The 27,863-nt window shown below is 37.3% G+C and overlaps 1 protein-coding gene and 1 pseudogene across 1 annotated transcript; one reads left to right on the forward strand and one right to left on the reverse strand.

Moving 5' to 3' along the window:
- Window positions 1–4,669: 4,669 nt before the first annotated feature.
- On the forward strand, window positions 4,670–4,780 carry LOC116253770 (U6 spliceosomal RNA; annotated as a pseudogene).
- Window positions 4,781–6,647: 1,867 nt separating this feature from the next.
- On the reverse strand, window positions 6,648–25,486 carry LOC116252399 (uncharacterized). The gene is made up of 5 exons (XM_031626629.2): window positions 24,912–25,486; window positions 23,448–24,460; window positions 23,206–23,367; window positions 17,575–17,971; window positions 6,648–8,518 (listed from the first exon to the last, which is right to left on the reverse strand). The coding sequence occupies exons 1-5, from the start codon at window positions 25,215–25,217 to the stop codon at window positions 6,767–6,769; spliced, it is 3,630 nt and encodes a 1,209-aa protein (XP_031482489.1). The 5' UTR covers window positions 25,218–25,486; the 3' UTR covers window positions 6,648–6,766.
- Between the last annotated feature and the right edge of the window lie 2,377 nt (window positions 25,487–27,863).

Here is a 27,863-nt window from a genome sequence, read left to right on the forward strand (position 1 = left end):
GAGTCCCATTGAACGCCTGGTGGATAGCTATCATTCCTTTGCAGAAAGTACTGGGCCTGCGCAAGGGATCTTTGTTTAGGGTTAGTGGCAGACGCGCCCGTCAGTGAAATGTTTCTGCCTGGGCTGCAGCCTGTTGGAAGCCGTGGTTTTCTCTTTGTTTTGGGCTGCCATCTGTTTCTTAATATAGATTGTATAAGAACTTGAACCAATTGGTGCATTGTGGTACCCTGCATATATATATAAAAGAAAGCTTTGGTCCAATTTTTGTAGTGATGGATATAGGCACTATCTATACTCCTGACCGTTTATACAACATAATGAGTCTTTAAAAAATAAAAAAAATCCGACAGTGGGCATCTTTTCCTTTCCATTTCTTTTCGACTGACTGGTGAGCTAAAGAGATGGTACTCGAAGAGACGGAATAAGGCTTCAACTAAACATGCTTTTAAGAACAAGAATTATCAATTTGTAGTTTAGATTTGGTAAACATTTCAAAGTATTGCCGGTTCATTAGGCTGATCCACAAATCTCTAGATCATGAATTAATTTTTTAATTCTAGTTCTTGCAATTAGTGTCCATTTGCTTAGACCACATGTCCAGAAAAAAACCGCGATTATCAACCTTGAAAAAATTCAGGTTTCCTGAACCTTAGAACATGGAGTCTACATGTCTCTCTCTCTCTCTCTCTTTCTCTCTCTCTCTCTCTCTGTGTGTGTGTGTGTGCCAAACGACCTTCAGATCTATTCCTCTGGCGATTTACATATGTAGTTTAATAATATTGCGTGTTCTAGTTCTCATCATAGCTATTCTTTGTTGGGGGAGGCAAGTTCGATAGGTTGCAAATGATTATTACTGTGAGGGTAGTGAATTCGTGGAATTGTTTTTTTATGACATCAGGGTAAGTGAACAAGTGACGAAGGATTTGCAACTAGACTATAAAGATGACTTGATAAACTTGTGTTCATGGGAAGACATCCAATTTTGGGTGGCTGGTCACATACCCTTCAGTCCATTGCACTAAACTTTAGTGTTCGGTACTGGTGTAGCTGGTCAAGCTATCCAGCAGGTGAGAACCCCGTCCGCAGTTTGATTTTTATGGGCATTAGGTCTTTCTACTGCAAATGCAGCAAACACTAGTTGATATGCAATGCAGGTGCATATTTGAAGCATCAAAGCAGCTCTCGACCTTGAGGGCAGGGAGAAACTCAAGGGGCAGTGGGCTTTCGATCGGGCAGTCGATTTTCTCCTGCTATCCTTTTTTTCGTATTTCCATTATCAAGTTCTAGAGAGAGAGAGAGGAGGGATGGTGGGGGCAGAGAGAGATATTTGAAAGATATCTTTCACGATGTAGATTCAAAAGGACTGCCACCAGACCTGTAAGAAGTCTCCGTTTTTGCAGAAAATGATTTTGTACTTTTTCAATTTGTATACCTATACAAGGTAATTTTGCCTCTTAGTTTTTTTTTAATGAAAACATAGCCTAGCCATAGAAATTCAATTCCTTTTGATCTTTTCCTACCTGTGCTATAAACAGCATGGTTGATTGCAATTTGATTGCCCAATTGCTGTTCGAGTTCAGCGTTACTTTGGGTTCTGGGTGGAGTGGTACACATGTCAATTAGTGTCATGCATCCATTTTTGAAGTTCGTAATATCTAGAAATAGCACTTACAAAAATCAAACTAAAAGAATTGTGGCAGGTATACGTCTATATAGTTACTTGCAGTGGAAAGTGCCCAGGATGAAATTATTCCTTTACTCACGTGATGCTTGCACAATTTTTTTGTGTTGACATTTTTTTTTTATGAGAGATGGAGGAAGGTCAGTTCACAAACTTGCACATATTCTTCAAGAATTAGAAAAAAGTGTCAGCTAATTATTCCTTTGGAAGTGGGGAGACCAAAAAAAAAAATTAAGAGCTTAGGTTGGAATCGAGTACTCCCTCCAATTTAAATATCTTTGTTGGAATGCTTATAACCCAGATGTGCTCCAACTTTATTTCAGAAGAAAATCATTGGACTCCTAGGATTTTAAGTGTTTGCCACTCACTGTGTAGGCCACTGCTGTGTACGGCAGATTGAATACTCAGTCCCGAACACAAAGGGAGTGTTCGGATGTTTGAAATAACAAATTATCCTAAACAAAAAAGTCGATAAAAAGTTGAAACACCCACCACAAGGACAAAGGTCAAAGAAGCACCTTTTCATAAAGACTAAAATGCCCCTCTCACGGTCTCACCGCTGATGGAGCCCGAAACTCTGGCTGGAAAATCATTAATTCAATAACTTTAATGCTTTTATGGGGTGTTTAAACAAACTAACATTATGTAAGTGTTCGTGGACTAGGGCATGTTCATTTAACACAAGAACTCACAGTTTCGTAAATCTGTCTAATTTTTGGAACAGATTTACAAGACACTGGCATAATGTTCCTTTATCCCCACATCACATCACATCACCTTATGGGCACTATATATATAAACAATAAAATATATTATAATATATAATATTAATGTAAAATAAACATACTTTATGAAGTTGGTGTGAGCACCACCCTGCGGCTCCGCCACGGCCCCGGTGTGGTGTGAGGGGTTGGAACACATATTCCAACACCCCACAATTTCTAACCGTTGTGAAACTTGTTCTTTTATCACTTCACACGTTTGTTGGTTCCACGTCGCCTTGATGAAGTTTTACATCTTCTCGAAATAGCCTTTACTTGGTTTATGTATTTGGAGAACCAAGATTAGCTTAAGAAAAGCTTAGACTTCTGATGAAGGTGGGTTTCGATGTCAGGAACGCATCTGAGATTAATACTGCCCTAGTGGAGACACATGGCTTGGAGTACTTGGGCGGCATTCATAGGTGACCTGTTGTTGACCTTGACGTTGATGTTTGTGACCCAAAAAATGTTTAATTTCATGTTGATACTTAACGGCAAGTTTTCTTATTTACATATTGGTGCTCCATAAAAATTTAATATTTTATAACTAATGTTCCTTAGCCACTAATTTTTTGGCTCACCCTTGATAATAACTAATGGAGTCCAATGGCAGGCAGATGGGTGTAATTTTGGCGACACTTGGATAAGCCTATGTATGGAAAAATACTCTCTCCGGGACCTGCTTGGTGATTGGTGATGGAAGAGACCAGCAACTCCTGAAGGGAAAAAGATAGTACATCTTTAGCTCATAGTATGGACAGAAACCTTCCTGATGAAGATAGGATAGATTAGCAATCGGAACACTGCCATACGATACGATGGAATTCGGATAAAAACTTTGTAGTCTGAAGTGCCCAAATATCTGTGGACATAGTAACACTCGAGAAACAAACTTTGGGCCCATAAAGACATGCAAATTAAAGATGCTTTGGCACACACACACACACACACGTGTGTGCGTGTTTTGCATAAAAAGAATTGTGGCATAAACGATTTTTTGCCGATCTTGAATTCCGAATCATGAAAGTAATATAAAGTATTTCAGTTTGAACTTGTTTGTAATTGTCAAATGAAAGTACAGCAGAGACGCCATCGGAAATGCGTAAACTTGAGTACTCAAACTGTTGCAGAAATAGTTCGTGAGATGGGAGAATTTCCAATGCAAAGGCTGGAGGAAATGAGGGTCTGCTGGCCCTATTATTAGACAACCAATAGAGAGTACAGAAATATGCAAGAATGTAGAAGGCGGAATGCCCAAACAATCATCAAAGATAAGCTCTATGAATCAAAAGATTCAGGAGCAAGAAGATAATTCCAGGATTGTACGGAATTAACTTTCACCCTCGCAATTAACAGCTCAATAGCATCATTTGCAAGGTTATGATCAGAAATGAATCTATGGCAGTACGGATGCATTAGAGCACGTTTCAGTTTTTCTCCTCCACACAATACGGTCCTCCAACAACAGCACATCTATCTTTTGCAGAATGAAATTCATCAGCAATGTTTTTTAAGAAATCCTCAGCCTCACATTTGTATTTAACTTGGAAGTATCTAATGCCTGATTGCACCACCTTACCATCATGGCTTTTATCACCATGATCAGTTTCTGCATACCCTTTGAGACCTGGTTAATGGACTGTACCACATTTTTTTGCTTTACCAAATGATGGCCAAGGGTCTGGCCTAGTTCCGGACTTCAACCAATTCAAATTCAAACGTTCTTTCCGATGCTTAATAGCCCATTGAACACCACATATCAAGTTTTGGATATCCTCCCAAATCTCTTCAGCAACTCTTGACTTTGCCATAGTTTCCGATTGGAGAATTTGCTTCTAGTGAAGTTGAAAGGAGACAGTTAATAAAGAAAACTATTTGTTGAAAGCACTTGAAACGATAATGTCTGGGCATGTTTGATCGAAAAAGCATCGCAAGGCCAAGCTCGGTTATGTTCTGATCAAGCTCTTGTTTAGTAGCAGCATTTTGCTGTTGAGTCTTAGGGCATGACATTGGTCATTCAGTACCATTCAAGTCATTTGACGAATATTTTCAGTAGTATGATCACCATCACCATCCGACTGAAAGTCTTATGTAACACTCTTTCATTTCGGGTAGTAAACCAACTTTCTTTTTTATGGGGTAAATCCACGTGAATATTGATTAACCAAACGATCATCGCTCATAGCTTTGAGCTTTCTAATATGCTCAATCAAGGAATCATCTCCGTGTCTTAGAGACCTCACGATGGAGACATCGGATAAAATTGGAATGAAGAGCAGATTAGCATGGCCCCTGCGCAAGGATGACACATACGAATTGAGAAATAGACCTGAGTGAAGCGGAATTGCCATTCTTGGGATTCTTGGTCCTAAGCATCGGCGAACAAGCTACACATTTTCCTGCAACTGCCTAAGCCTCCAATGAGACGAAGAACACCTCCAAAAGGAGAGCACCTGTGATCAGGGGCGAAGGCAAGTGTGGACATGATGTGGGCAATTGCCCACACATGCCCACAAAAAGTGATCATTTCTGTACTGAAATTTTACGGTAGTTTTTCTCATTTACATACAGGTGCCCCCTAAAAGTTTAAAAATATATAACTAGTGCCCGTTAATCGAATTTTCTTGTGGCTCCGCCTGCCTGTGATCCATCCCTTTAGTGGATGATCGGTCTTTGCCGCACTGCATGCTCTGGACTAAGAAAAAACCTTACAAACTCGTGGCATCAGCACGTAGTTTCAGTAGTAGCAACATGATACGTAGTTTCAGAAGTAGCAGGCATATGTGTCCGTCTAAAAATTCCTTCTCTATAGAAGTTAAAGTAAGCTTTAAGGGAAACAAGGCGATGTTCAAGCAGTGTATCACAAAAGGGAAATAGGCAAAGATGAAATTAAAAAGCGATGATTCTATGAAATTAGGCATGGAGAACAAGAGTGAACAAAAATACCTCTCCTCTCTGGGCTCTCATGCCACAAAGAAAACTAAAACGGACAAAAACTTGGCATGACGTGCCCACATATGCAGACAATTAAACAACAATTTTAAACTGCATTCTTGAGTCTCAAAATACGTACATATGTACAGAATATAACCTGATAAGGACGAGAGCAGAAAAACAATCAGCCTAGTTGTGAATAAAAGATCATTGTTTCACCATGGGAGGATCTAGAAATCTTGAGACAGATGGTTGATTTCTTGCTTCATTATCTGTAACAGAGAACTCTTTAGTTCTGAATTTGCTAGTTTCACAGCCTTTGCAAACAGTGAAGAATCGTTAAGCACTTTGAAGGAAGTGACACTGGTTTGGGGCTAGGTTAGATGTGGATGGTCAAGTATGATTGAAGAATATGATTTCATAACAGGTGAGGAGGCACAAGATGACTGAGGGGAACGAGTCCCAGGGGAAGGGCACAGATGAGAGAAAATTTCTAGCTGTTAAGGGATACAGGACTGCTCAATAGCCCAGATGAGGCGTTGCTTTATGAAGGACGCTGAGGAGACTTGGGGTAGCTGAGATATTCCTCAGGCATATTTTGTTACAGTGGCTGCCAAGGAAACCTCTCTCTCTCTCTCTCTCTCTCTGTGTGTGTGTGTGTGGGAGACTGCCCTCTCCTAGTCAGACGATCAGGTGGCATCAACGGCATTACCACTTAGTCAAACTGCTCAATGCCAAATCTTAGCAGAGTCAAGGGGTTCAAATGTTCAATACGAAAAGGCAACTGCCTTCAAATATCGTGCACGTTCCATCTTCTCAGGTATCATCTGTTCAGAACAAAAGGCATGCAACAATTGAATTAGATTTTGGTCCCCTTTCTTTTATGTGTGTGCGTGCGTGTGTCTGCGCCTGTGTTTGTGAGGGAGAAAGAGACAAATTTAGAATAGCTTTTAGCCATATGGCCAGTTTTCTGAAGCCTGCTTCCACCAATGAAAACACAAATTAACCATTTATAAGTTGGCCAAAACCTTTGAAATGTGAAGCACAAATGAAACCCCCAACAAATAATTTAAAACCGTGGACTTTAAATTGTTGTACTGTCCAACGTATGCGTCGGTTTTCAGCGATTTTCTAAGACAAACAAATTTGGGCATTCTGAGATCAGATTTCAACTTAAAGTATGCGTTAAATGTCTCATATCTACAAGCAATGAACATGAAAAATCATACATTGCTATTATGCAATTTCATAGAGAGAGAGAGAGAGAGAGATTTCATAAATAACCTGCCTTGTTTCCTTGCCTCTAAGAACCACATATTGATATAACATTTATACCAGTGCAGCACTTTACACATTCTAAATTTTAGCGAACTCAAATGTACAATGCTTCTCAAGGATGATCCTTCATCCGAATCTTCTTCTTCGGAGGCTGCCCTAATGATCTTCGTGACAGTGGTGGGTGCACAATCATATCATCACTATCACTACCAGCACGCTTTTCCGACCCATCTGAAGGTCTCATCCAGAGGCTTTTATCTGGGATTGGGTGTATGGGTTCTGAATATGCCTTCCTATAATTTTCTGCGGTGAAACACTTATTAACAAATTGATGCACATCTTGCTGACAAGAAAGCAATGCTGCTGCAGCATGAGTGCATGGGATGCCGTATATCTGCCAACCACGACAGGAACAGTAACGATCACAGATGTTGACACCATGAGTTCCTTGTGTAGAGAGAACCTCAAACTCTACTTCGTTTGCTTGAAATACCTGGCACCGACGTGCATAGCTAAGCGTCTCAGACAGGCGCTTCTCAATGGAAGGAACAAACATGGACGCCCATGTCATTGCCAGATCTAGCCGTTTCTGAAATCTATTTATCAATCCTTGGTGAATGTGCTCAATCAGTTGCACTATTGGAAGGTCTCTAGCTTCAAGAACCCAACTATTAAATTGTTCCACCATGTTTGATGTCAGATGACCAAATTGAGCTCCCTCGATGTATGATGTGGCCCATAGATGAGGAGGAATTTGGCGGACCCACTGAGACGCCTCAGTCGAGATTTCTTCAATTTTTGACATATTACCTTCAAAATCGGTTATTGTCAGGGAATAGGCTGCATTCAGGAACAGCCTAACTAATGCCTTATTTCCAAACTTCTTTTTGAGATTCTCACTCAGATGGCGCAAGTAAAATCCATGGAATGCTGATGGAAAATTTGCAGCAACTCCTTCAACAACACCCTTCTGCCTGTTTGACAGGATTGTAAGCATTGGGATACTTTCCATGTTTTGCTCCAATAGGTTGCGCAGTTCAGAGAGGAACCACATCCAATTTTCATTGCTTTCAACATCAACCACACCAAATGCCAATGGAAACAATCCACCTTCAGCATCAATTGCTGTAGCAGAAAATATAACCCCAAAATATTTTCCCTTTAAACGAGCTCCATCAATTCCAAGAAGTGGTCGGCAAGCATTCACAAACCCATAGATTGAAGCATGTATAGCAACAAAAAGCCGTTGAAACCGGTGCTCTACCTCATCAGTCAAGACCAAAGCTACACTTCCAGGATTGATGTTCCGAATCTGCTTGCAGTATACATTTAAAAGACGATATCCTCCCTCATAGGATCCATAAATGTTCTCCATACTGCGTTCCTTTCCACGGTAAGCTTGCTTATAAGATATAGAGATGCCATGCTCTTGAAGAATATCCTGAACAATCTCTTTAGGCTTATATCGAGGGTTTTCTCTCAACCGCTGCTGCACAACACTTGCAACCCAGTCAACTGACGCTTGTTTATGACTAAGGTTAGCAATTCCACCACAAGTATGTATTCCTTTAAGAGTCCTAATTGTGAAACTTGGACCGCATGGAAGCTTTGAAGCATGTACACGCCATGGGCAACCTTCCTTTGAACACTTTGCTGTAAAGCAAGTTGGGTTAGATTTGACAGTTTTAAAATCAAACCTTAGTGCAATAGCAATCTCCTTTATTGCTCGCCGACAACTTTTAGCATCAGCAAACTCTTGTCCAATGCTCAACGCATGGTTTGTCACAACTGCAGGAGGAAGTGGTTCCCTCATAACTTGTGAGGGATATGTCAATGCTTTGGCATTAGAAGACTCGTTAGCAATCTGCATAAGGAGACATTAGGTTATCTAAAACAGCTTGAAAGTTGAAAGCCAACAATTAGGAAAGGTGAAGACAAGAAATAGCGCTGCGCCAAACCAGAATAAGGTTGGTGACTAGCATTTGCATGAAGCAGAAGAACCAGAAAAGCATGAAAATGTGAGAAGCCGATTTAAAGAAAATGACAGATAGAAGCGCAAGCATCATCATTTAAAAATATTTGTTTAAATGACTTCATTAACTTAAACAGGAACCCATGTTTGAATGCTTCCGAAATTTTATGAAGGATAGGGAACTTCTTGGCTAGAATAAGGTCACATAGAGATATGCCTAATACCATGCTATTTGAATTCTTGGACTCCAGGCATTTTTAAAACGTGGTCTTTGCATCATGATCTGCAAACTCAGCAAGTCGCCCATGACACACCTGAGAAGCCTAAGATCAGGACTCTTGTAAGTAAAAAAACTAGGATAACCTGGTCAGTGATCAAACTCAGACACGACAGCCAAGACTGCTCAAGTTCAGCTACACTTTGTATCTCAGTCTTCTAAAATTATTATATAACACTTCTACATTTATTATGTAACACATACCAATGTATATTGATGTTATATTTAAACATAGGTTCACTTTTATGATGTAATATATCATAAATAACAAGTTATGTTTTTTTTTAAGTGTTTGAATCACAAATCACCTACGTCAACATGTGACTGACCAAGCTATTGAGCTGGTTATGGGTGGCCTAGTACCAATTACCAAAACTCCAAATGCAACGTTTGCTTACATATGATCCATATTTATCAGATATTATTCAAGAAACGAAATCTAGTAAGAGCAGAAAATTACAAAATAAGTGGCTTAGAAATGGCTTAACAAAAGCACAATACAAATAAATTATTGATGAACAGATGGATGAGAAACGAGAATATTCACAACACAGAATATTTATTCTTGCTATCTTAATAGCAAAAAACGCAGCTAGGCTCTTGCCTGGACACCTACCTTTTTTACTAGGCTGGGCACCTAAGCTCCCAAGTCAAAAATAAAGACATCTTAATTTTTTTTTTCTCCTACTTGTACCTCTTCCTCTTCTGCTTTTTCCCTTTCTCTTCTGTTTTTCTTTCCTTTTCCCGCTTCTTCATCATATTTTTCCTTTTATTTATTATACTTGCCAGCCCCATGTATTTTTCAAAGTCCATCACCTATGCCCACCAAACACTTTTGACTATTAAGCTTGCAATAAGTTTCACCCTATCTCACACAGATATGAGTGTGGTTGTGAGTGCAACATTTTTCAGAAAAAGGTGCTGTACGGTGGCCACCTGCTACCGAATTCATATGGGTACTTCAGTAAGGTCCCCGTACCCATGTTGCATACCCAACACAGCAAAGCGGGCATCTGGACACAGTTGGGTACATTTTGGATAGAATTCGATCCAAACTACTTACTTTTACTTTAATCAACTTGTTTCTAACTCAGTTTTTGTTTGTTTTTGAGAGTTATTGGTCATTAACATGTACTATTTATTTATATTACTTGTTTATTTAAATGATGTTTTCATTTTGAAATTATTGCAGTATTTTATACATAAGCATATACATCCTGCCACACCCTTGCAACCACATTTTAAAAATTATTGTGTGTGTAACCTCATCTCCGTACCTGTACCTGACCCCAAACCCACACCCATGTGACTTAGGGGGCTACATATTTGCGTGTGTATTCTGAAAATGTCTTCCAAACACAGCAACATATAAACCACAGGGTTATACTTAACCTCACAAGCATTCATAGCCACACAATAATTAAGCACAAAAGGTAGTAGGCAAAAAAAATCCAGATATAATTGAATATGCTTAGAAGAAATACAGAATCTATACGGGGGAGGTGTGCCCTATATATATACAAGAGGGAAGAGCTGAGCTATTGGTAGGATAGCTCTCAATAGCCAGATTATTAGCTGTTGGAGCTAGCACAATGGCTAGCCCAGTCAAGGCTCAATGTCAATTGTCAACCATACGTAGAAACAGAAAAATGAAAAAAAAAAAACAAGTTGCATGAATCTTAGAATATATATGCACCCACAAGATTTCAAATATATATATATATATATATATATATATATAACATTTTTCCTCAAACTTTTGATGCTATGATTCAAAGTTTGTCAAGGAGAAAATTGGATCCATGTGAATAGAATGCGTTGGTGAAGAAATCTGCCACGTTATTCTAGTGATACACAAGATCAATAATTTTCTTCAAGTGCACTTCTCTAACATGGTGACAGTCCATCTCCATATGATTTGTTTGCCCATGAAATGTGTGACTGTGAGCAACATAAATGACATGCTTATTATAGCAATACAACTTGGTAGGCTCCTTCAAATGCATTCACATATTACCCAACAACTGTCTCAGCCAAACTATTTTCTTTGTTGTCGTAGTCATCGCTCTATACTCAGCTTTGATTGATGAAAGTGACACTTTCGTTGTTTTTCAAAATCTCAAGGATATTAATTGTTCACCTAAGAACACACAAATATTTGAGTCACCCTCAATCAGAGACAAACATAGAAATACCCTCTCTAATTGCTTCTTTTATGTATCTAACAATTCGAACAACTACACTCATGTGAGCTAACATATAAGCATATCGAAATTGATTAGCAACATGTACCGTATATAGCTTGGTGATACTTGGATACATCAATGATCCAAGAAGCTAACGATAGAGAGTAAGATATTCAGTGAAACTCCACCAATCTTCATTTTTTACTACTACATCTGGAGCGTGATAAATCTTATGATCAGTAATCCCACAAGTTTAGTTGGGGACAAAAAAATTATTCTCTGTGAGAATAAGCAATCTTTATATGGAAAATGTATGATAGCAAACCCAGGTCTAACATCTCAAATTTTTCTATAAATGGATTTAATGTTTTGCATACCTTCAAGTTAACATCACTCTTGTGATTAGCAAGTTTTCAGCATATAACAATAAAATAAATTTTGCATTTAATTTCTTTATAAAAAAAGCAAGTACGGCAAGATCTAGAATCCCAACTGTCTGATAATGAATTACTTGACTTCGACACATGCCAAGTACCATGCTTTGGATATTTGTTTTCAGCCATAACAGCTTTGACTAAGAAATAAACTTTTCATCAGGCACATCCATAAGTAAGTAGGTAAGCACATAAATTTTTCATTTAGATTTTCATTCAGTAAAGCATTCTTAAGTTCCTCTTGGAAATATGTACCATCTTTTCATAAATATGACAACAATAGGACAGCCTACAGCAGTCATTTTAGCAATCTGTACAAAACTCTCAATATAGCCAATCCATATTCTTGGAGTACCTTTGGCAACTAATCAAGTTATCTATCTTTCAAGTGATCCATCAACTAATATATTGTACATCTAAGGTGACCCACATGAGACAAATCCATCACGAACCTTTTTAATTCTTTCAGATCTATTATGATCACAACCATTGGTTGTACATAATGATTTAGCTCATTAGTTTAGATATATCTCTCTACAGCACTTATAGAGGTACTCCATCTGTATGTATATAGGTGATAGATTCATTAGAAGTTTTCCTTTGAGGAGTTCTGCCACAATTTGAGATGAAGAATCATTACTAAGACCACCACCATCTTTAGATAACAATTCAATAAAAGTAGTCTATAGAGATTTACAACCTTCAAAGACACTTTCACTTTCTAGTAAAACTTATATCATCTTTTATATCATAACATCTAAAACCTTTTTGAGTTCTGGAGTATCCAAGAAAAACACAGGGAATAACTTTACACCCAAGAACCCTAGGCCTTTTGTAACAAGTCCTCTTTTCTAGGGTTTCTAACAAGTACATATGTTGGTTGAAGTTTTCGAAGACAACTGATTTATAAGATAAACAAATGCAAGAGTCGCCTTGGCCCAAAACCTTTCTAGAATATTTTAGAAATAAGTTCCAGTAGTTTCAATTGCATGTCTGCCTTCCTTATCTGCTAATCCATCTTGCTTTTGGGGTTTTAGAAAAAAAAATTATGAATAATTCCACTTGTCTCATGATAACCCTTGAATTCATATGCAAGATATTCCCCTCCTCATTCGGTTCTAAATATTCTTAAGTTTCTATCAAATTGATTTTAAATAGCATGTGATAGACTTGAAGGATGCAAAAGCTTCATCTTTGAGCTTAAGGTAAATTAGGTAATATATTGAACAATATCGTGTATAATCATCCACAAATGCAACAAATTAAAGACATGCTCGTTCAAATAGAATGGATGAAAAACCACACACATCCGAATGAACTAATTCAACATTTTGAAGCAAACTCGTTCTCATATCAAAAGGCAGACTTCTCATTTTTGCAATAATACAATCATAATAAATCATTCTTTAAAGGAAGTTGGGCTGAAAGAGTGAAAGTAAATAAGAAAACTTAATTACATTAAGATGTGCAAGTCTTTTCAGTCAAAACATTTATGACTTTATGCAGAGTAACATTACAAGGAAAGTTCTTTGGAATTTTAAGAAACTCCATAGTGCATAAATAGTACATACGCCTTCCCTCAGTTTTCACCAATCATCTTTTCGAATTGTCAATTCTGCACAGAATGCTTTGATGCAGCCGTTTGGGAGAGAGAACCAAAAATTATTCATTCAGTTAACCCTAACCTCTCTTAAAATAAAGATTAGGAGGGTGGTAAACAAGTTACAATTAGATGCACATAATAAAAGAAAATTATTAAAAAGCACTCACTCTGTTTCTCTAAAATTCTAATAACCATCCGACTAACATTATTATTTGTTTCAATGCTCCTCCTCAAGCTACTATTATACTCAGCTTGTTACACACTTTAAAAAAATCATATATAGAAAATGGTTTTGTAAACATGTCTGTAATTTGCTTCACCTGAAACATGAAATGTGGAGATATTTCCAGCTTGAACCATATCGCAGATATAATGACAACCAACTTCAATATGTTTGGTCCTTTCATGAAAGATTGAATTATTCGCTATATAGGTTGTTGTCTTATTGTTGAACATTATCTTTATTGGGAGCGAAACATTGGCTCTCAGACAAGTTAGTATAGTTTTAATCCACACCATCTCAGTGGTTTTTTGGGCCATCTCCTTATAGTTTAATTTTGCTAAGATTGATTTTCATATCAGTCCCTGGTTTAAATACAACTGAAGCTCCTTCATCTTCATGGTTTACATCTTCAGATAAAGGCATCTCTAATAGATTATCATTTGTCTTTCCATTTTCAGATCTCATCTCCTTTACTTGGTAAGAAGGGAAGTGAGTTCTTTGATGCAATAAAAAGGATGGGGCCCTAATCCCCAGCAGGTGCATATTAGAAAAGAAGGGGAGTGAGAGAAGATGGGAGGGTAAACCTTGTAAATTTGAATACAGGTTGAAGCACATTCAAGGAATTAAAGAAATGTTCTTCCTTCAATTACCTTGGACTCATTTCAATGGCATCGCTGTTTTATTTAGGCTAAAAGGATCTAATTCATCTCATGCGATAGTTGGCAACATGCTCTCTCACAGCCATCTCCCCTTATTGAAAATTTGTGGCCTTCCGTTGAAGAAAAAATTTATGAGATGAATCTTTTGAGCATGAGATGCTTTGTTAAGCTTCAATCTATTGCACTAGTTCTTGTTCTGATGGTGAAGAAGAACCACAAAAGAACTTCGAAATTTTCACATCCCATTCCACATGCTTCTTATTATAATCTTCAAGAGTTTTCTCCCTTTCGACTCCCTCAAGGATCTTCAGTCCACCATCTTTAATTTTGGTAACTTAGCTCCAAAATCATATCTTTAACACACCTCCAAAGTCCCTTGCCCTTGATTTTTACTTCCATACGTCCAGCCTAAACTAGGTAGTAGAGCAATTTAGCTTTGAATTCAAGGGAGAAGTAAGCCGTTCTACATCATAAATGAGATGGTAGTGAGAAAGAATCTTCCATAAGTAGTCTTCTCCATAGACAAGAAGTGACTTCACATCAGCATGCTTCAGGAGAAACCAAGCCAACCTTCATAAGTTTAATTGGTCTCCAAAAACAGCAATATGTAAGCCACAACATAAGACTTATACCCCACAAGGGTTCAAATAATACCTAACCCCAAAGGCGTATCTCACAAAGTGGATGAAGGCACTAGAAAAAGAAGTAAAATAATCTGAATATATGCTTACAAGGAGCATAGAATTTAGAAGAGGAGTTGTCCCCCGTATGCATACAAGAGGGAAGGGCTGACCTCAGTCAAGGTGAAAGTTCAGTTTTGACCTTATAGAAAAGCAGACGAACAAAAAAAGGGGGAAAAATATATAATACTAAATACATGTGTAAATACCTATGTCACATAGGTACGGGTACGGGTGCCGGTGCGGATACCGGTACTAACCATTTTCAAAAAACTTGGGTGCGGAAGTACGGCCATATATATATATAAACAATAAGAAATACTTGAAAATATGTATCAAAATAAAGAATATACATCAACATAAACAAATAAATAACATAGAAAATATATATCAACGGCTCTTGCAACAGTGTATTTAAGAAACCTATGAAAAACTTTAAACATATGAACAACCAAGCAGCCCCCTAGTCAAATATGAACATCAATCGAATTTTCACATCCAAAGAATAGAATAAAAAGTAAGGTGGAAAAAATTAAATCAAAGTAAAATTAAGCAGTTTGGATCTATAGGTACCCAAGTGTCAAAGTACCCATTTTGGGTACGGGTACGAAGACCTTACTGAAGTACCCATGTGACTTAGGTAAATACATACATATATACATATGTATGTGTGTATGTATAATACTACAACCCAAATCTCTGTTTACAGAGCCATATGACCGAACCATAATTTTTGTACTAATGCTTCGTAACGGTGTTCGCACCAGCAGTCCAGCACCCTTACCAACAACAACCATATATGACATAGCACCCTTACTGATGCCAGTATATGACATAGGTAAACAGTAGGGGCACTTGATGAAAATGATTGTGATATAGAAACAATGAAATTCAATTGAAACAGTTACAACTAAGATTGACTGCCCCTGGAGAATATCATCAACCAAAAGCCACAGCAGCCAAATTATTGCAATAATGAACCACTTCACAGGGACAGTCTTGGAAGGCTTGCAATAATAAACTACTTATATGATGATGGTCTTACTGCAAAATTCTTCATGGGGAGACTGTCAATACTTTTTCAGACACTAATGATTAGCAAAAGCTATATGACATAAATGCATGTGACTACAGGCAAAAACAATGAAATAGGGCTGCTCATGGGCCATAACTACCATAGAACACAGAAAAAGAACAGGGAAAAAAAAATATCACCTGATAAAAAGAAGACTCAGACAATGCAAAAATAAGCTGAAGGTTGAGACAATATCAATGATGAAGTAGTTGAAATTTACCAGCTATAAAAGTCAACCATATAATCTTGTAGAAGTATAGACACGTCGAGACAGTCATAGCTCGGGGTATGGAATTATCAGTTCAAGAGCCATACTCATTCAAAAAACCTAAAAGGTATTTTACATTATCAAAAGTTTGTTGTATCCAACCCACCATTTCCCATTATTTGATGTGCTCTATGTTGTCAGAAGCCTAGCATAGGGGTTAGTTTAAAAAGCCTAAAAGGAACTAAGTGCATTGAACAATTGACCAAATGAAAAAAAGGAACCAATAAAAATGCAATATTAAATGTTAAGAAAAAAAAAAAGAAAACTGAAGCATTTCTCTGTGAGAAATATATGTAATGAAAAAACAGTTGAAATGCACAGTAACACTAACACATTAAATATTCCATTAAATGTTTGAAAGACCAAATTTTAATAAAGTTGAACAATTAAAATTTAAATGTTCTACAGCAGTATAAAAAGAAAAAAGCGAGTTTACAACTTAACATCATTATTTTTCACTTTTCAAAGCTATAGAGCACGCAAAATCTTCTTAACTGCTTAAATACCAACTGCTACATCTTTATTCTAATAAAAAAAAGGGAAAAAACCTAGCCACGGCCTCCTGTTAATAATTTTAATAAGCCAGAAAAAGATAATAGTAAGACCATATGTGTGTGTGTGTGTGTGTGTGTGTGTGTGTAGCCATAGATATCACTTTTTTACCCCCAAAAAAAAGTGATATCCATGTTAGAAAAGAGAAAAGCAAAAAAAAAAGGTGATAAAGATGAACTTTTTTGAAAATAAAAGGTTCAAAATATATTTGACAGGTCATTATTTCGCCTTTTCATGCTCTTTCATAACCTTTGTCACCATTAAAGAATTTTTTGAAAATGAATTTTTGCATGTGGTGAGTTTTTTTTAAAAAAAAGGAGCAAAGTGGGTCAAAAGGTAGGTAAAGCAGCAATTCTGAACACGTCATTCCTTTTTAATTTTCCTGGTGTATTTGCTAGTTTCCATTTTCTAATTTTCATTTGTCACTATGAAAGTTTTTCACATCCCATATCCTTCATCGTATTGTGATTATTAAATGTTAACTCTAGTTTTCATTGTTTAAAATTCAAACTTAAATTAAATTATTGATCACCATTTTTATCATCAATAAAACATCATTTTATCTAGTTATTTTTATGTCTTCTTATTAGTTTCTCATTTATTTTATTTTTACCTAACTTTATAATTTTTTTCATTTTTATTAAAAAATTGCTGAGATTATCTCGAGAAAAAGTAACTTGGCCAAAAAATACCCAAGAAAAATCTTGCCGTTGGAAACCTGAGAATGACATTATTACTACGACATATATTTAGAGGAGCCCATGTTCAACCCCATGAACGCCTTCGACAACATAATATGTGATAATCACATATAATGCATCTGCCAACCAATTAAAATATGAGCCACAACACTTTTAGTACAACTGTTTATTTATACTATTTGCTGCCATCAGAAATTGTCCGCATGAACACAATACAGGATAAGAAAGAGTAAAGAATAAATGAATGAATAAATCATCCCACAAAAAAGAAGAAAGTTTAGAATGCTCACTGAAGCAGATATGAGATTTTCATCCAGTGAAGGTTGTTGCAAAGCATTTTGGTTCTTGGATCCCATACCAGTTTTGGAAGAGGTGGATCTTATGATCTGACCTTGATTACTTCCAGACACTTTCGTAGGACTTGAATGTGCCATTTCATTTGTACCCTGAGCAGATAATGCTCGCCGTGCTGCAGACTGCTGAACAGTACTAGATTTAGATGTCTTCAACTTTTTGTCTGTATTAGCAACTAAAGTGGTTGGTGTATCAAGGCCAGAATTTTTAGCAGCTGGCATATCATGGTTGTGCTTTCCCTCATATGTAGTTATGACAGAATTTGAGTCATTTGAAGCCCTCTCCACATGTTTACGAACATTACACCCCATATGTGTGCATTTGTAATAGCTCCTAAAAAGTATAGCAAGGAGGAAAATTAGAGCAAATAAACATGAAATACACCAATTGGCACCAAATGGGATGGTTGATTTGCAAAGACAACAAATTTTCTAGCTTAATCTAAAATTCTAATAATGACAAGTGCATAGATGAGAAAAATGAAGTCCCAGATATTGCAGACATTAAATTAAACACATTTATCATGATCTTCTTATTTTGTTAATACATTGTCAACATATATGTACATAATGGGGCATAGAATTGGCAAATGCCTCTGTGTGAATACAACGGACAGTGCCCTGGACTCATGTGGCTTATAGTGGCACTTTTTGAACAATAATCTGAAGCTAAAGTTTTTAACAGAAGACAAACTTAATTGTAAAAACATTTAAAGAACCTATTTCAAGTACGAAAAACATCTGACATATCATCTTTAAACTAAAATACATTCAACAAAGTGGTAAGTATAATCTAATGACTTCACCAAAATAAAGCAGAAATACCAACAGGAAATTTTTTGTGGGTCCATTTATACCAGATGCAGAATGTTCTGAATGTGTGTCTTAGTATATATGCATATAATACATATGCTGCCAAGTGAACACCCCTCCTCCTTTTTAGGTTCTGGTTCCACCTCTCAGTCCGACATTGACAATTGAACATGTGGGATAACGTGGTCCATGGACCAGGTCTAAATATGAAAGAAAAAGAGATCGGAGGAACAAGGGATATATGTAGACTCTGGTCATATTTAGGTATTATAGACTTAATTGTATCTAATTTTTATATGGGCTTACTTTCTGAGTCAATATGCAATTTTTAAAAAACCAAACCTGGATCTGAGTAGTAGCAGAGCGACTTTATGTAACACAATCATATTTCTTATGTTTAATCCAGTCTTAGTTTGTGATTTGAATGCAAAATTGCACACCAAACTCACAAATCCTATGTCACATGGACACACGTTGAAGAGCACCAAACTGGTGTCAACACAGTTGGACACTGGTGTGAAGTGAGACACAACAAAATTTTTTGTTTAGTAAGTTATATTTTATGAACATAGAAAATGAATAATGTGTTTTTCGCTTAAGTTAAGATATTATTGTTGATAGACACACACAACCGCACCTTCATACCTAAGGTTTTTGAAAATGCTCTGCACCGATGTCCACACCCACACTCATGTGACATAGCGTCTAACTATTATTAGATCCTAGTTTTTACAATACAGCACAGTACTTGAATAAATCTAACTAATTGGTGATAAGATGTTGGATCTAATCTGATCCAAATCCAACACGTCGAACTATGTCTGATCACATTTATCTAGGCAGGGTTATGATTGTAATGTTTGTAATTGTTTTATTCTAGACTCTAGATTATTGTGTTGCTTCCCTCTTAGACTCTTAGATTATTGTGTTGCTTCACTCTAGACTCTAGATTATTGTGATTGTTTCATTCTAGATTCTTGTAAATTGTGTAAACTGATCATTATATAAATGGGCTGCGTGAGAATGTAAAGACTCACCTCCCTTTCTCATTTCTCTTTTCTTGTTCTCTCTCTTAACCTTTTCTTTGCTGAAACTGATCGTGGGTTATAGTTCGTACCCAAAATCTTAGAATTGGCATCCCTAGTGGAAACTCAAAATAGTGAGTACAGAAACCACCTCACCATACTAAAGAAAAAGAAGATGCCCTCATCAGTAGAAGATGCCCAAGGCTGATAGATCCTTCATAATTCTCTCAACACCACTACAAAACTTAAAGTTTGAGGGCTGCCTATAAGAGAAGAATTCTGAAATATGTGAACTGAATCACATGGACGCTCATGTTGGAGCTTTACCAGACAATATGGAATCTACAAAAGTTGTTCCCAAGACTTGTAAGAGATAATTATTATCAAAACTCCTTGCTTCACCCACAGGACCACAAAAGGAAAGAAATCTCCTCACGAATTTTGAGTACCACCAAATTGCTCAACAATATGAAAACTAGATGAGCTAAGCAGATAAGATATCCATTTGTAAAAAATTAACAGTTGATCCATAGTAAATTTGCATCTGTGTGCATGACAATCCAGCTCATATCGGCAGTGCATTGATCAACATCTGACATTTTCCAATAATATACTTGCCAGACAATCCACTGACTCAAACAACCATACAAGTAATGGACAGGTTCGCCAACTTCACCTTGTTGAATGCCACCCAATGGTTAACCAGTGATCTGCTAACTAAATTCAGACCATAAGAAAGTATTTTTATTTTAAGTTAACAAAATCCCATCTTTATTTCTCCTCTTTCTAGCTTAAATAAACTGCTCATCCATAAGGATATGTCAGAGTCTGTTATGAAATATCGACTTTGCTTTTATTATAACCGCTAAACTAGTTAATCGTTGTAACAAAGAGATAGAGCAGCATAAAATAAAAAAAATAGTTCCAACAATGTATTAGCTCACGTGTCCTCAAGATTTTTATAACTAAAAACTTATTTTTTTACTTTTGTAGTAGGCCTTCAAACTCTTCTTTATTTCTTTCTCATGATATTATTTTTTGTCCAGGAAATATATAATATCTAGATAAGATCTCTATGACTGGGATTTCTTGGTATAAAATAATCCAGCAGTTGAATTTATCCTTCCTCCTTGCAAAAATCTTGGACGAGTCATTCCATTTGATGTCATTCCTTGTATATGACCCAGAATATTCATTAATGCATCTACACTTACATGCATGTGCTTAAGCGATACATAAGTTACCTAATTGTGATGCACATTGCCATCAAGAAATGTGATTGTCAAATAAATTATCATATTCAGCATGTATTAACATCCCCTCTCACAATGAGAATACTGATTTTTGTAACTAGCCAAAGCACAAACTGAAAACAAGGAGCAATAGACAAATTATAATCAGGAAGTGGACACAATAAAATATTGAATAATTGAGGAAATGACACGGACAACTGCTATGGAGGTCATATGTTGGATCATATAAAACAGAAGTAAATTAATATAGTTAAACACAATGTAGGAAATGATAGCCAAGGCTAATATAAAGTAAAATGACACATGAATCAAGCCCGTGTTCAAGGATTATGGTTCCTGATCCATGGTAAACGGGATTCCTACTTTAAGTAATATAACTTTGGACTCAATTCATATGATTGGTATTTCTAAAACAGAAGATTATGATCAAACATAATAATCCACCTTTACACCAAGCGATCTGCATGGATTTTAACACATTATGTGACAGACATCCTAAGTATGCAGGAAAGGAACATGATACATTGTAACTTCTCAAAATCAGAATTCAAACACAGGTTGTTCAAGAACCTAGAAAGAATAATCAAGACTAGTCAATCTAATTTGGTCCATGTCAATTAACTATACAACACATATATGAATAAAAAAAATACAGAAAACTAATATCTATACAAGAATGCCATATATATTTATAGATCAGGTATTAGTCAGTTGGCCAACAACCAGGCTGACTAATTGACTAGTCAAACCAATAACTTCTTGATTTAAAACACAGGTTAGTCGATAACTGACTCAACCGATTAGTTGGACTAGTTGGTGGACTAGTCGGGTTTTGACACTAAAGAAACACAGCATCAAAGCTAGTTTAGTACCTTATCTAGTTTAGTATCTTATGCATATCAGGTGTAACATAATACACCCCCAGTGGACTTAAAAAGGTCTTGCCATGATGGAACCTTATTTTGTCTGTTTGTTGGATTTTGCAGAACCTTCAGGATTTAGCTCTAGACAATCCAAACATGTATGTGGCAAGCTCTTGCACTTTTAAGAGAGAAGACACCAATCTTGATAGTTTTTCTGTTGAAGATAGCTTTTTCACAGATTTCATGTGGGAGACAAATTTCACTTCCAACACTAAACAAATTCAAGCCTTTCATGGATCTTCTTTGTTCATGGAATGATCACTGCCAGCGATCAGACAGGCAGTTGTCCACTCAAACACAAAGTTGGGATCTTTTCAAATGATTGTGATGGGATAATTTTTTGCTAAAGAACCATTTAGCTAGAATGCATGAAGTCCGATCAGTATCATGTTATCGTCAACACTCCAGAGCTCTTATTATTTTCTCTAACATCATAATTTTTTTTTTAGTTTTTCTTATTGTTGATGAGTTTTTCTTATTTTTTGTGTTTTTGTGAAGTTTTCATGATTTAGCAGTCAGCATCCACTTGGATGACAGGTGAATACCCGGTTCTGTTATTAACTACTAGGCTTTGTATCTAAAGACAAGTAGGTGGGGTGTCTGGAAAAGGAGAACATGGAATCATGGAACAGAAGAAAAAGGGTGGGGAAGAGGGGAGGTGGGGATTGAGGGTGCAGACCAACCAACGCCATCAAATAGCTAGAGAAATAACTTCGCATGGTCCAAAATCTTTACACAGGATAGTTGCAAAAGCAACTCGTTCACATTCTAAGTTTCCTGATTTTGAAGATCCTCACACAGATCTTCACTGTCCTCTGTATATCCAAGCATCCCTTTCTAATTGCATTTTCCTATTTCATAAGCTTGTTCCATCCTTAGAAAAAAAAAAACAAAACTGAAGGAAGCTACAATACGATAAAGTGCATCTGACGTAATATTTGCAAAGTAGTTTCTAGGCACACTAAGCATATGCATGCTTATCTACCCTTAATGGTGGCAGTTGTTGTATCTTCTTATGCAATCGAGAGATAGCAAACCTGCATACAGTCAGAGCAAGTCATCAAGGCAATTCTGCCTTCCAAAACCTTTTGCTATTATTAAAGACTTGCTGCAGTGAGAGGCAATTTCAATACTAATAACTTATTTACGTGAAGAGGGTTGTCAAATGAGACTTGCAGTTAGAGCAAAAGGAAACCTTTTTATACATAATCTGAATAATCTGCAGTAACTGGAAAATAACCACATAGCCTGAAAGAAAAGTTGTTCTCTGACGTATTTGCTAGGACCACATGAATGATGTTTAGAAGGAGATGACACTTAAAACAAACAAACAAACAAAATTAGCTACTTGTAACTCAGGCACTCACATGCATCAGGTTCTTGCAAGTTAAATATACCATTAATTCAAATCTAGGTAACATAAGTGATGCTTAGATGTTGTATTCACACCATTATGGAACTTCGACTAGAGATACAGTCAAGACGATGCACAGAAGATCAATAACAGAAGCACCTCTCATTGTTTGGTGCTAACAAAGCATGAAAAAAACCCACCTGGGATTAGGATTCCCTTTTACAATTTTCTGCCCATATTTACGCCACCTGTAACCATCATCCATGCTATCCTTCTCATTAGTCGAATGTACTACGACTCTAGTCTCTCTTGGCGTCTTTGGAGTCGTGGGAGCTGAATCAAGCATCAAAATATCCATATTCCTGCAATGCAGGGGCCAACAAGATCTCAAACCACTTAGACATAATATCAGAAAAATGAGCAAACAATGCTATGCGCATACTTTTCTATTGAGAGTGGCTCAATTCCATGCCGCTCATCCAACACAACATCGGCATCAACCTCGTCATCAAAGTCACTGGATCCAGATAATTGTCTTGGCGACGGAGGCCGACCATCGTGATCTCTTCTTGATAAAGAAGAATTGGCTTCATAAAGGTTCCCACCAGCATAACTCGTGGACTGGGTTTGCAATGGGGCAGGTGCTTTCCCATACAAATTGTCATTCTTCCCGGTGGACTTAGCAGATAAATCCTTTCCTGCATTATTAAGAGTGCGAACTTGAGCAACCTTGGTTCCTTTTCCCTCGACAGCCCCGTTCTTGCCACCACTCCAAACAGAAGAGGCACTTTCTGCAACATTTGCAGAATTGCCCAATGAGTTCAAATGGGCTGCCCTCTTGTCAAAGCTCTCATTTCTGACAATATGTGAAATAGTACCTAAATGATCTTCCCGCAGACCCAAATTTTCTTTTGCTGGAGCCACCACATCGTTCTTTCCAATAGGAGCACTCGCACCGTGTAAACCAGTGTTCCTATCATTGTCCTTTCCATCAGCACCATCAATCTTCCCGCTGGAGGACATGCTTTCCTTGGCACGCCGCGTCTGCTGCGGTGGTTCGTGGTTGTGCTGGCCTTTGTAAACGATTTCCGTCACCAGGCCGTCTGACGACCTGCCTACCTTCTTTTTCATGAAACAATCAGGATGCGAGCATTTGTAATAGCTCCGGGGGTAGTCTGTACCCTTCACCTGCTTCTGCCCATACTTTCGCCAGTTATATCCATCATCCGACGGAATGGGAGCAGGATAATTCTTCTGATCGGACTGGACAACCAAAGCGACCTCCAACGAAGGTGTCAATGAATCCACTCCCTGTGTAGGCACGGTCACGCCGCCCCCAGCTGCCGGCGCTGCCGTATGCGAGTACTCGGATTGAAGTTGGACATGTCTTTGAACCTGAGGAGCTGAGTGAGCAACTTCAGCCAGCACCTGTGAAGATGAAATCTCAAAGTGACCCTGCACAAACAGAAAAGCACCACGCCCTGTAATTTCCTCACTCCTCAATTGCCAAGAAAGAGAGACAAAGAGCACTGGAATGGGAGAATTGGAAGAAACGGAATCTTAGTCCCGGCAACCATGCGACTACGAAGCTGCAAATTCAAAACCTTGTTCGAACTGATACGAATAAAGAACAAGTGAAAGGAAAGGGCGCAAAAAGAGGATTTTCTAGGAAACCCCAACCCTGAAGAAAACGAAGCGAATTAGCGGAATCCAGCAGAGAAGGCAGAAGAACGAGAGCAAAAGCCGACGAAGCACAATTCCCCCCACAGAAACCCTAACTCCTCGGCTTACCGAATCGAGTAAAAGACGCCACTCAGCTCAACTGCGAGCTAAAAGGCCACTCGTCAGAGGGAAAAGCAAAAGAGCAAGCGAGTGAGAGGAGGAGCAAGTCGCGACAGAACCTCACCTGGTCGCCGGCGAGGAAAGCGGAGGATTCCGGCGAGTGGATCAGCAATGACTGCGCCTGCCCTGCGGGGGACTTGGAGTCGGGGCTGCGACCGACGACGAGGACACCGGGGGAGTCCGCGGTGGACGCCATGGCGCCGGGGAGGAGGCCGGAGAAGAACTGTGAGTCGGAGCCGCCGGAATCATTGCCGGAGAACATGTTATGGACGGCGGTCGGCTTCTCGGAGGGCTTGAACACGTGGTGATGGTGGTGGTGGTGGTGGTGAATTGCCGGAGCTCCACCAATTGGGGCCTGGTTCTGGGCCATGCCCCGACGGTGGGGAGCGGTGGTATTCAGGTGTTGGACTCTGGATTCCGGGGGGTCTCCCGGACGGTCGTAGCCATGACCATGACGGGGAAGGGGTTGGCTGGGAGGCGGAGGCGGGGAGAAGGGCGAGGAAGCGGTGGCGGTCCGAGGGAAGGCGGAGGGGATAGCACGGGAAGACTCAATTTTGGGTCTGACATCACATCCCCAACAGACCACTCCCAACACAGTCTCGGCTCTTTCTCTCTCTTTCTCTCTCCTCTGGGGTAAAATCGTTGCTAGGGTTATATGAGGGCGAGAGAGAGATCGGTTTTTGTTTTGACTTTTTCTTACCGCACGAAATTATGGTGTTGCCCTTATTACTTCCTCTTGTCTTATTCTTTACTTTTTCCGCTTTTTTTTTTTTACTTTTTCATCTTGTTTGACAATATTTGATTTTTCTTTTTTCTTTTGCTTTTCCGTTGTTTAACAATATTTGATTTGATCTTTGATTCATTGTTGAAATGATTGACAAAACATTTTAAGTCCAATCTCATCAAAAATGGGTTCGGGCTGAATCAATTCTTTGGAGCACCAAAAGTGTGATTTGTAAGGTTTTAAGTTTTAACTACTACTTGAAATAGTTCCTTAATTATTTCGAATATTTGATTTAAAAAATCAATTTCTACAAAATTGATTAAGTCTAATTAGTAAAAATATTTTTTTTTTTTTACCAAAGCAGGTAATAAATAATTGGAGGCATACTCATAATCTTATAAAATTTTTCAAAACGTATGTGTGGTAAAAATTTAGAAACATATAAACATGACTTTCCATGTTAGCGGTAGCACATGGAATGCATTTTTCTTTTTAAATACTAAGTTAAGATTTAAAACAAAAATAAGGTGATGGATTAGTTATGCAATGCAACGACATTATATGAACTAGTTTTATGATAAAAAAAAGTATAGGTAATAAGTAGTCAAACAAATTTTTTTTTTTTGTTACTGACTCCCATAAAAGTGTTGAAGACTGAAACTTTCTTAAAAAGACAAGCTTCCTTTAAATAGTCTATCTATATCATGTGGTTTCATAAACATGAGCATTAAATACTTTTCTTTGAAGGCATAAGCATCATATTATTTTTGGTAAGTTGCTTTATAAATAATTTAAACATCCCTTAAGTTCTTTTTCAAATGGCATATAAAGTTATTCTTCCGCCACTAAAACCAATCAAATACAAAGTCAAAAAAGTTAGTGGTGTGTTTGGGTGATATCAGCGGTGGAGCAAGGATTTTTTGGCTGAGCGGCACTTAAGTCACCAATCCGAGTTTGTTGTGCATGTCTCGTATAATTTTCGAGTTGTTACATTGTAATTTAAAAGTCTTCCACTTAATTTTTTAATGGGTATCCGCCGTGGCCCACCCTAACCCCCATGTATCTCCGCTATTGGGTGACACTCTCATAAAAAATAGAGTTTTTGAAAAACGTTGTTTTTTAAATGTGTCATGTAAAAACCATTTCAATTTTTGTGGTCTTTTATTTTTGACATCAAGTAGACGAACAAGCTTGCTATTTTTTTTCAATTGACACGTAGAAATCATCAATAGGGTTCTCATCTAAGCTTATGCCTAACATTAAATTACATTGATTCAATGTTTTATCTCTTCATGAACATATTTGCTTGGTTCACTAAACTTAAAAACTATGTTATGCTACCTTTTCCCCCTAAAATGATCAGTTTATTTTATTGGTGATTCTCAATGAGTTTGGATGGTGTTAGTTTTGATTGAGTTGCAGATAAATTTTAAAAAATAATCATTATATATCAATTTAGGATATATATCTATTATTAGAAAAACTCTTATTTGAATATATTAATTATAATGCGTTGTGATATCCATGTTTCATAATTAAAAAAAAAAACATCACTTTTAGTTTCATAACTGTTGTATAAGGAACAGAAAAATCGATATTTGCACTTTCTCAAATTTGAAAAAGAAAATGTGTCCGAAAGCGTGACGTTTGTATTGACGTTTTCAAATACGCAAATCAGTACGGTTGGTTTTTATTTTTTATTTCAGGTGACATGTACCAACCAAGTGCACGGGAGGAACCCCTTTATATGTTCAAGTTAGTCCAACCAAAAAAAGTAAAGAAAACGGTCAAATTTTTCACACTCTCTATAATATTATATATATATATATATATATATATATATATATATATATTATTCAACAATTCAATCTTTAAAATTTAAAATTTTGTCTTCAAAACCATCTATTATATTGACAATGCCAATCGTTTATGGTGTGACCATAGTTTACAGTATCTTTAGTGACAAAGTGTGATCCTTTAGCAACAAAACTTTAAATTTTAGTTGTCCTTGTCTTGCATTTTAACAGAAGAATTGACTTTTTTTTATAGATGCATATAAATAATTGTTTAACTTAGTCATTCGCCAAGCAAAGTCCATCTTTGCTACCGAGCTATATAATTTCTTGCACTATTTCGGTTAGTTTTTCCTCTTATAAACAAGAAAAGATAAGATTCGAAGGAGCATGTTAAAAGCGATGATAAGTGTTATGAATGAAGTCCTAAACCATGGCAGTTTCAACCTTTTCCATTTTGCAGTTTAAGCTTTTCTTGAAAAAGTAAACAGTTGAGCAA

This window comes from Nymphaea colorata, chromosome 4 (assembly GCF_008831285.2).
Source record: "Nymphaea colorata isolate Beijing-Zhang1983 chromosome 4, ASM883128v2, whole genome shotgun sequence".
Lineage (NCBI taxonomy): Eukaryota > Viridiplantae > Streptophyta > Magnoliopsida > Nymphaeales > Nymphaeaceae > Nymphaea > Nymphaea colorata.

Coding starts and splice junctions, on each gene's coding strand:
- LOC116252399 (XM_031626629.2), bottom strand. CDS start 25,217: ATGGCCCAGAACCAGGCCCCAATTGGTGGAGCTCCGGCAATTCACCAC. Junction 17,972..23,205: donor AAAGGGAATCCTAATCCCAG/GTGGGTTTTTTT, acceptor TATACTTTTTAG/GAGCTATTACAAATGCACAC. Junction 8,519..17,574: donor AAAATCTCATATCTGCTTCA/GTGAGCATTCTA, acceptor CTCCTTATGCAG/ATTGCTAACGAGTCTTCTAA.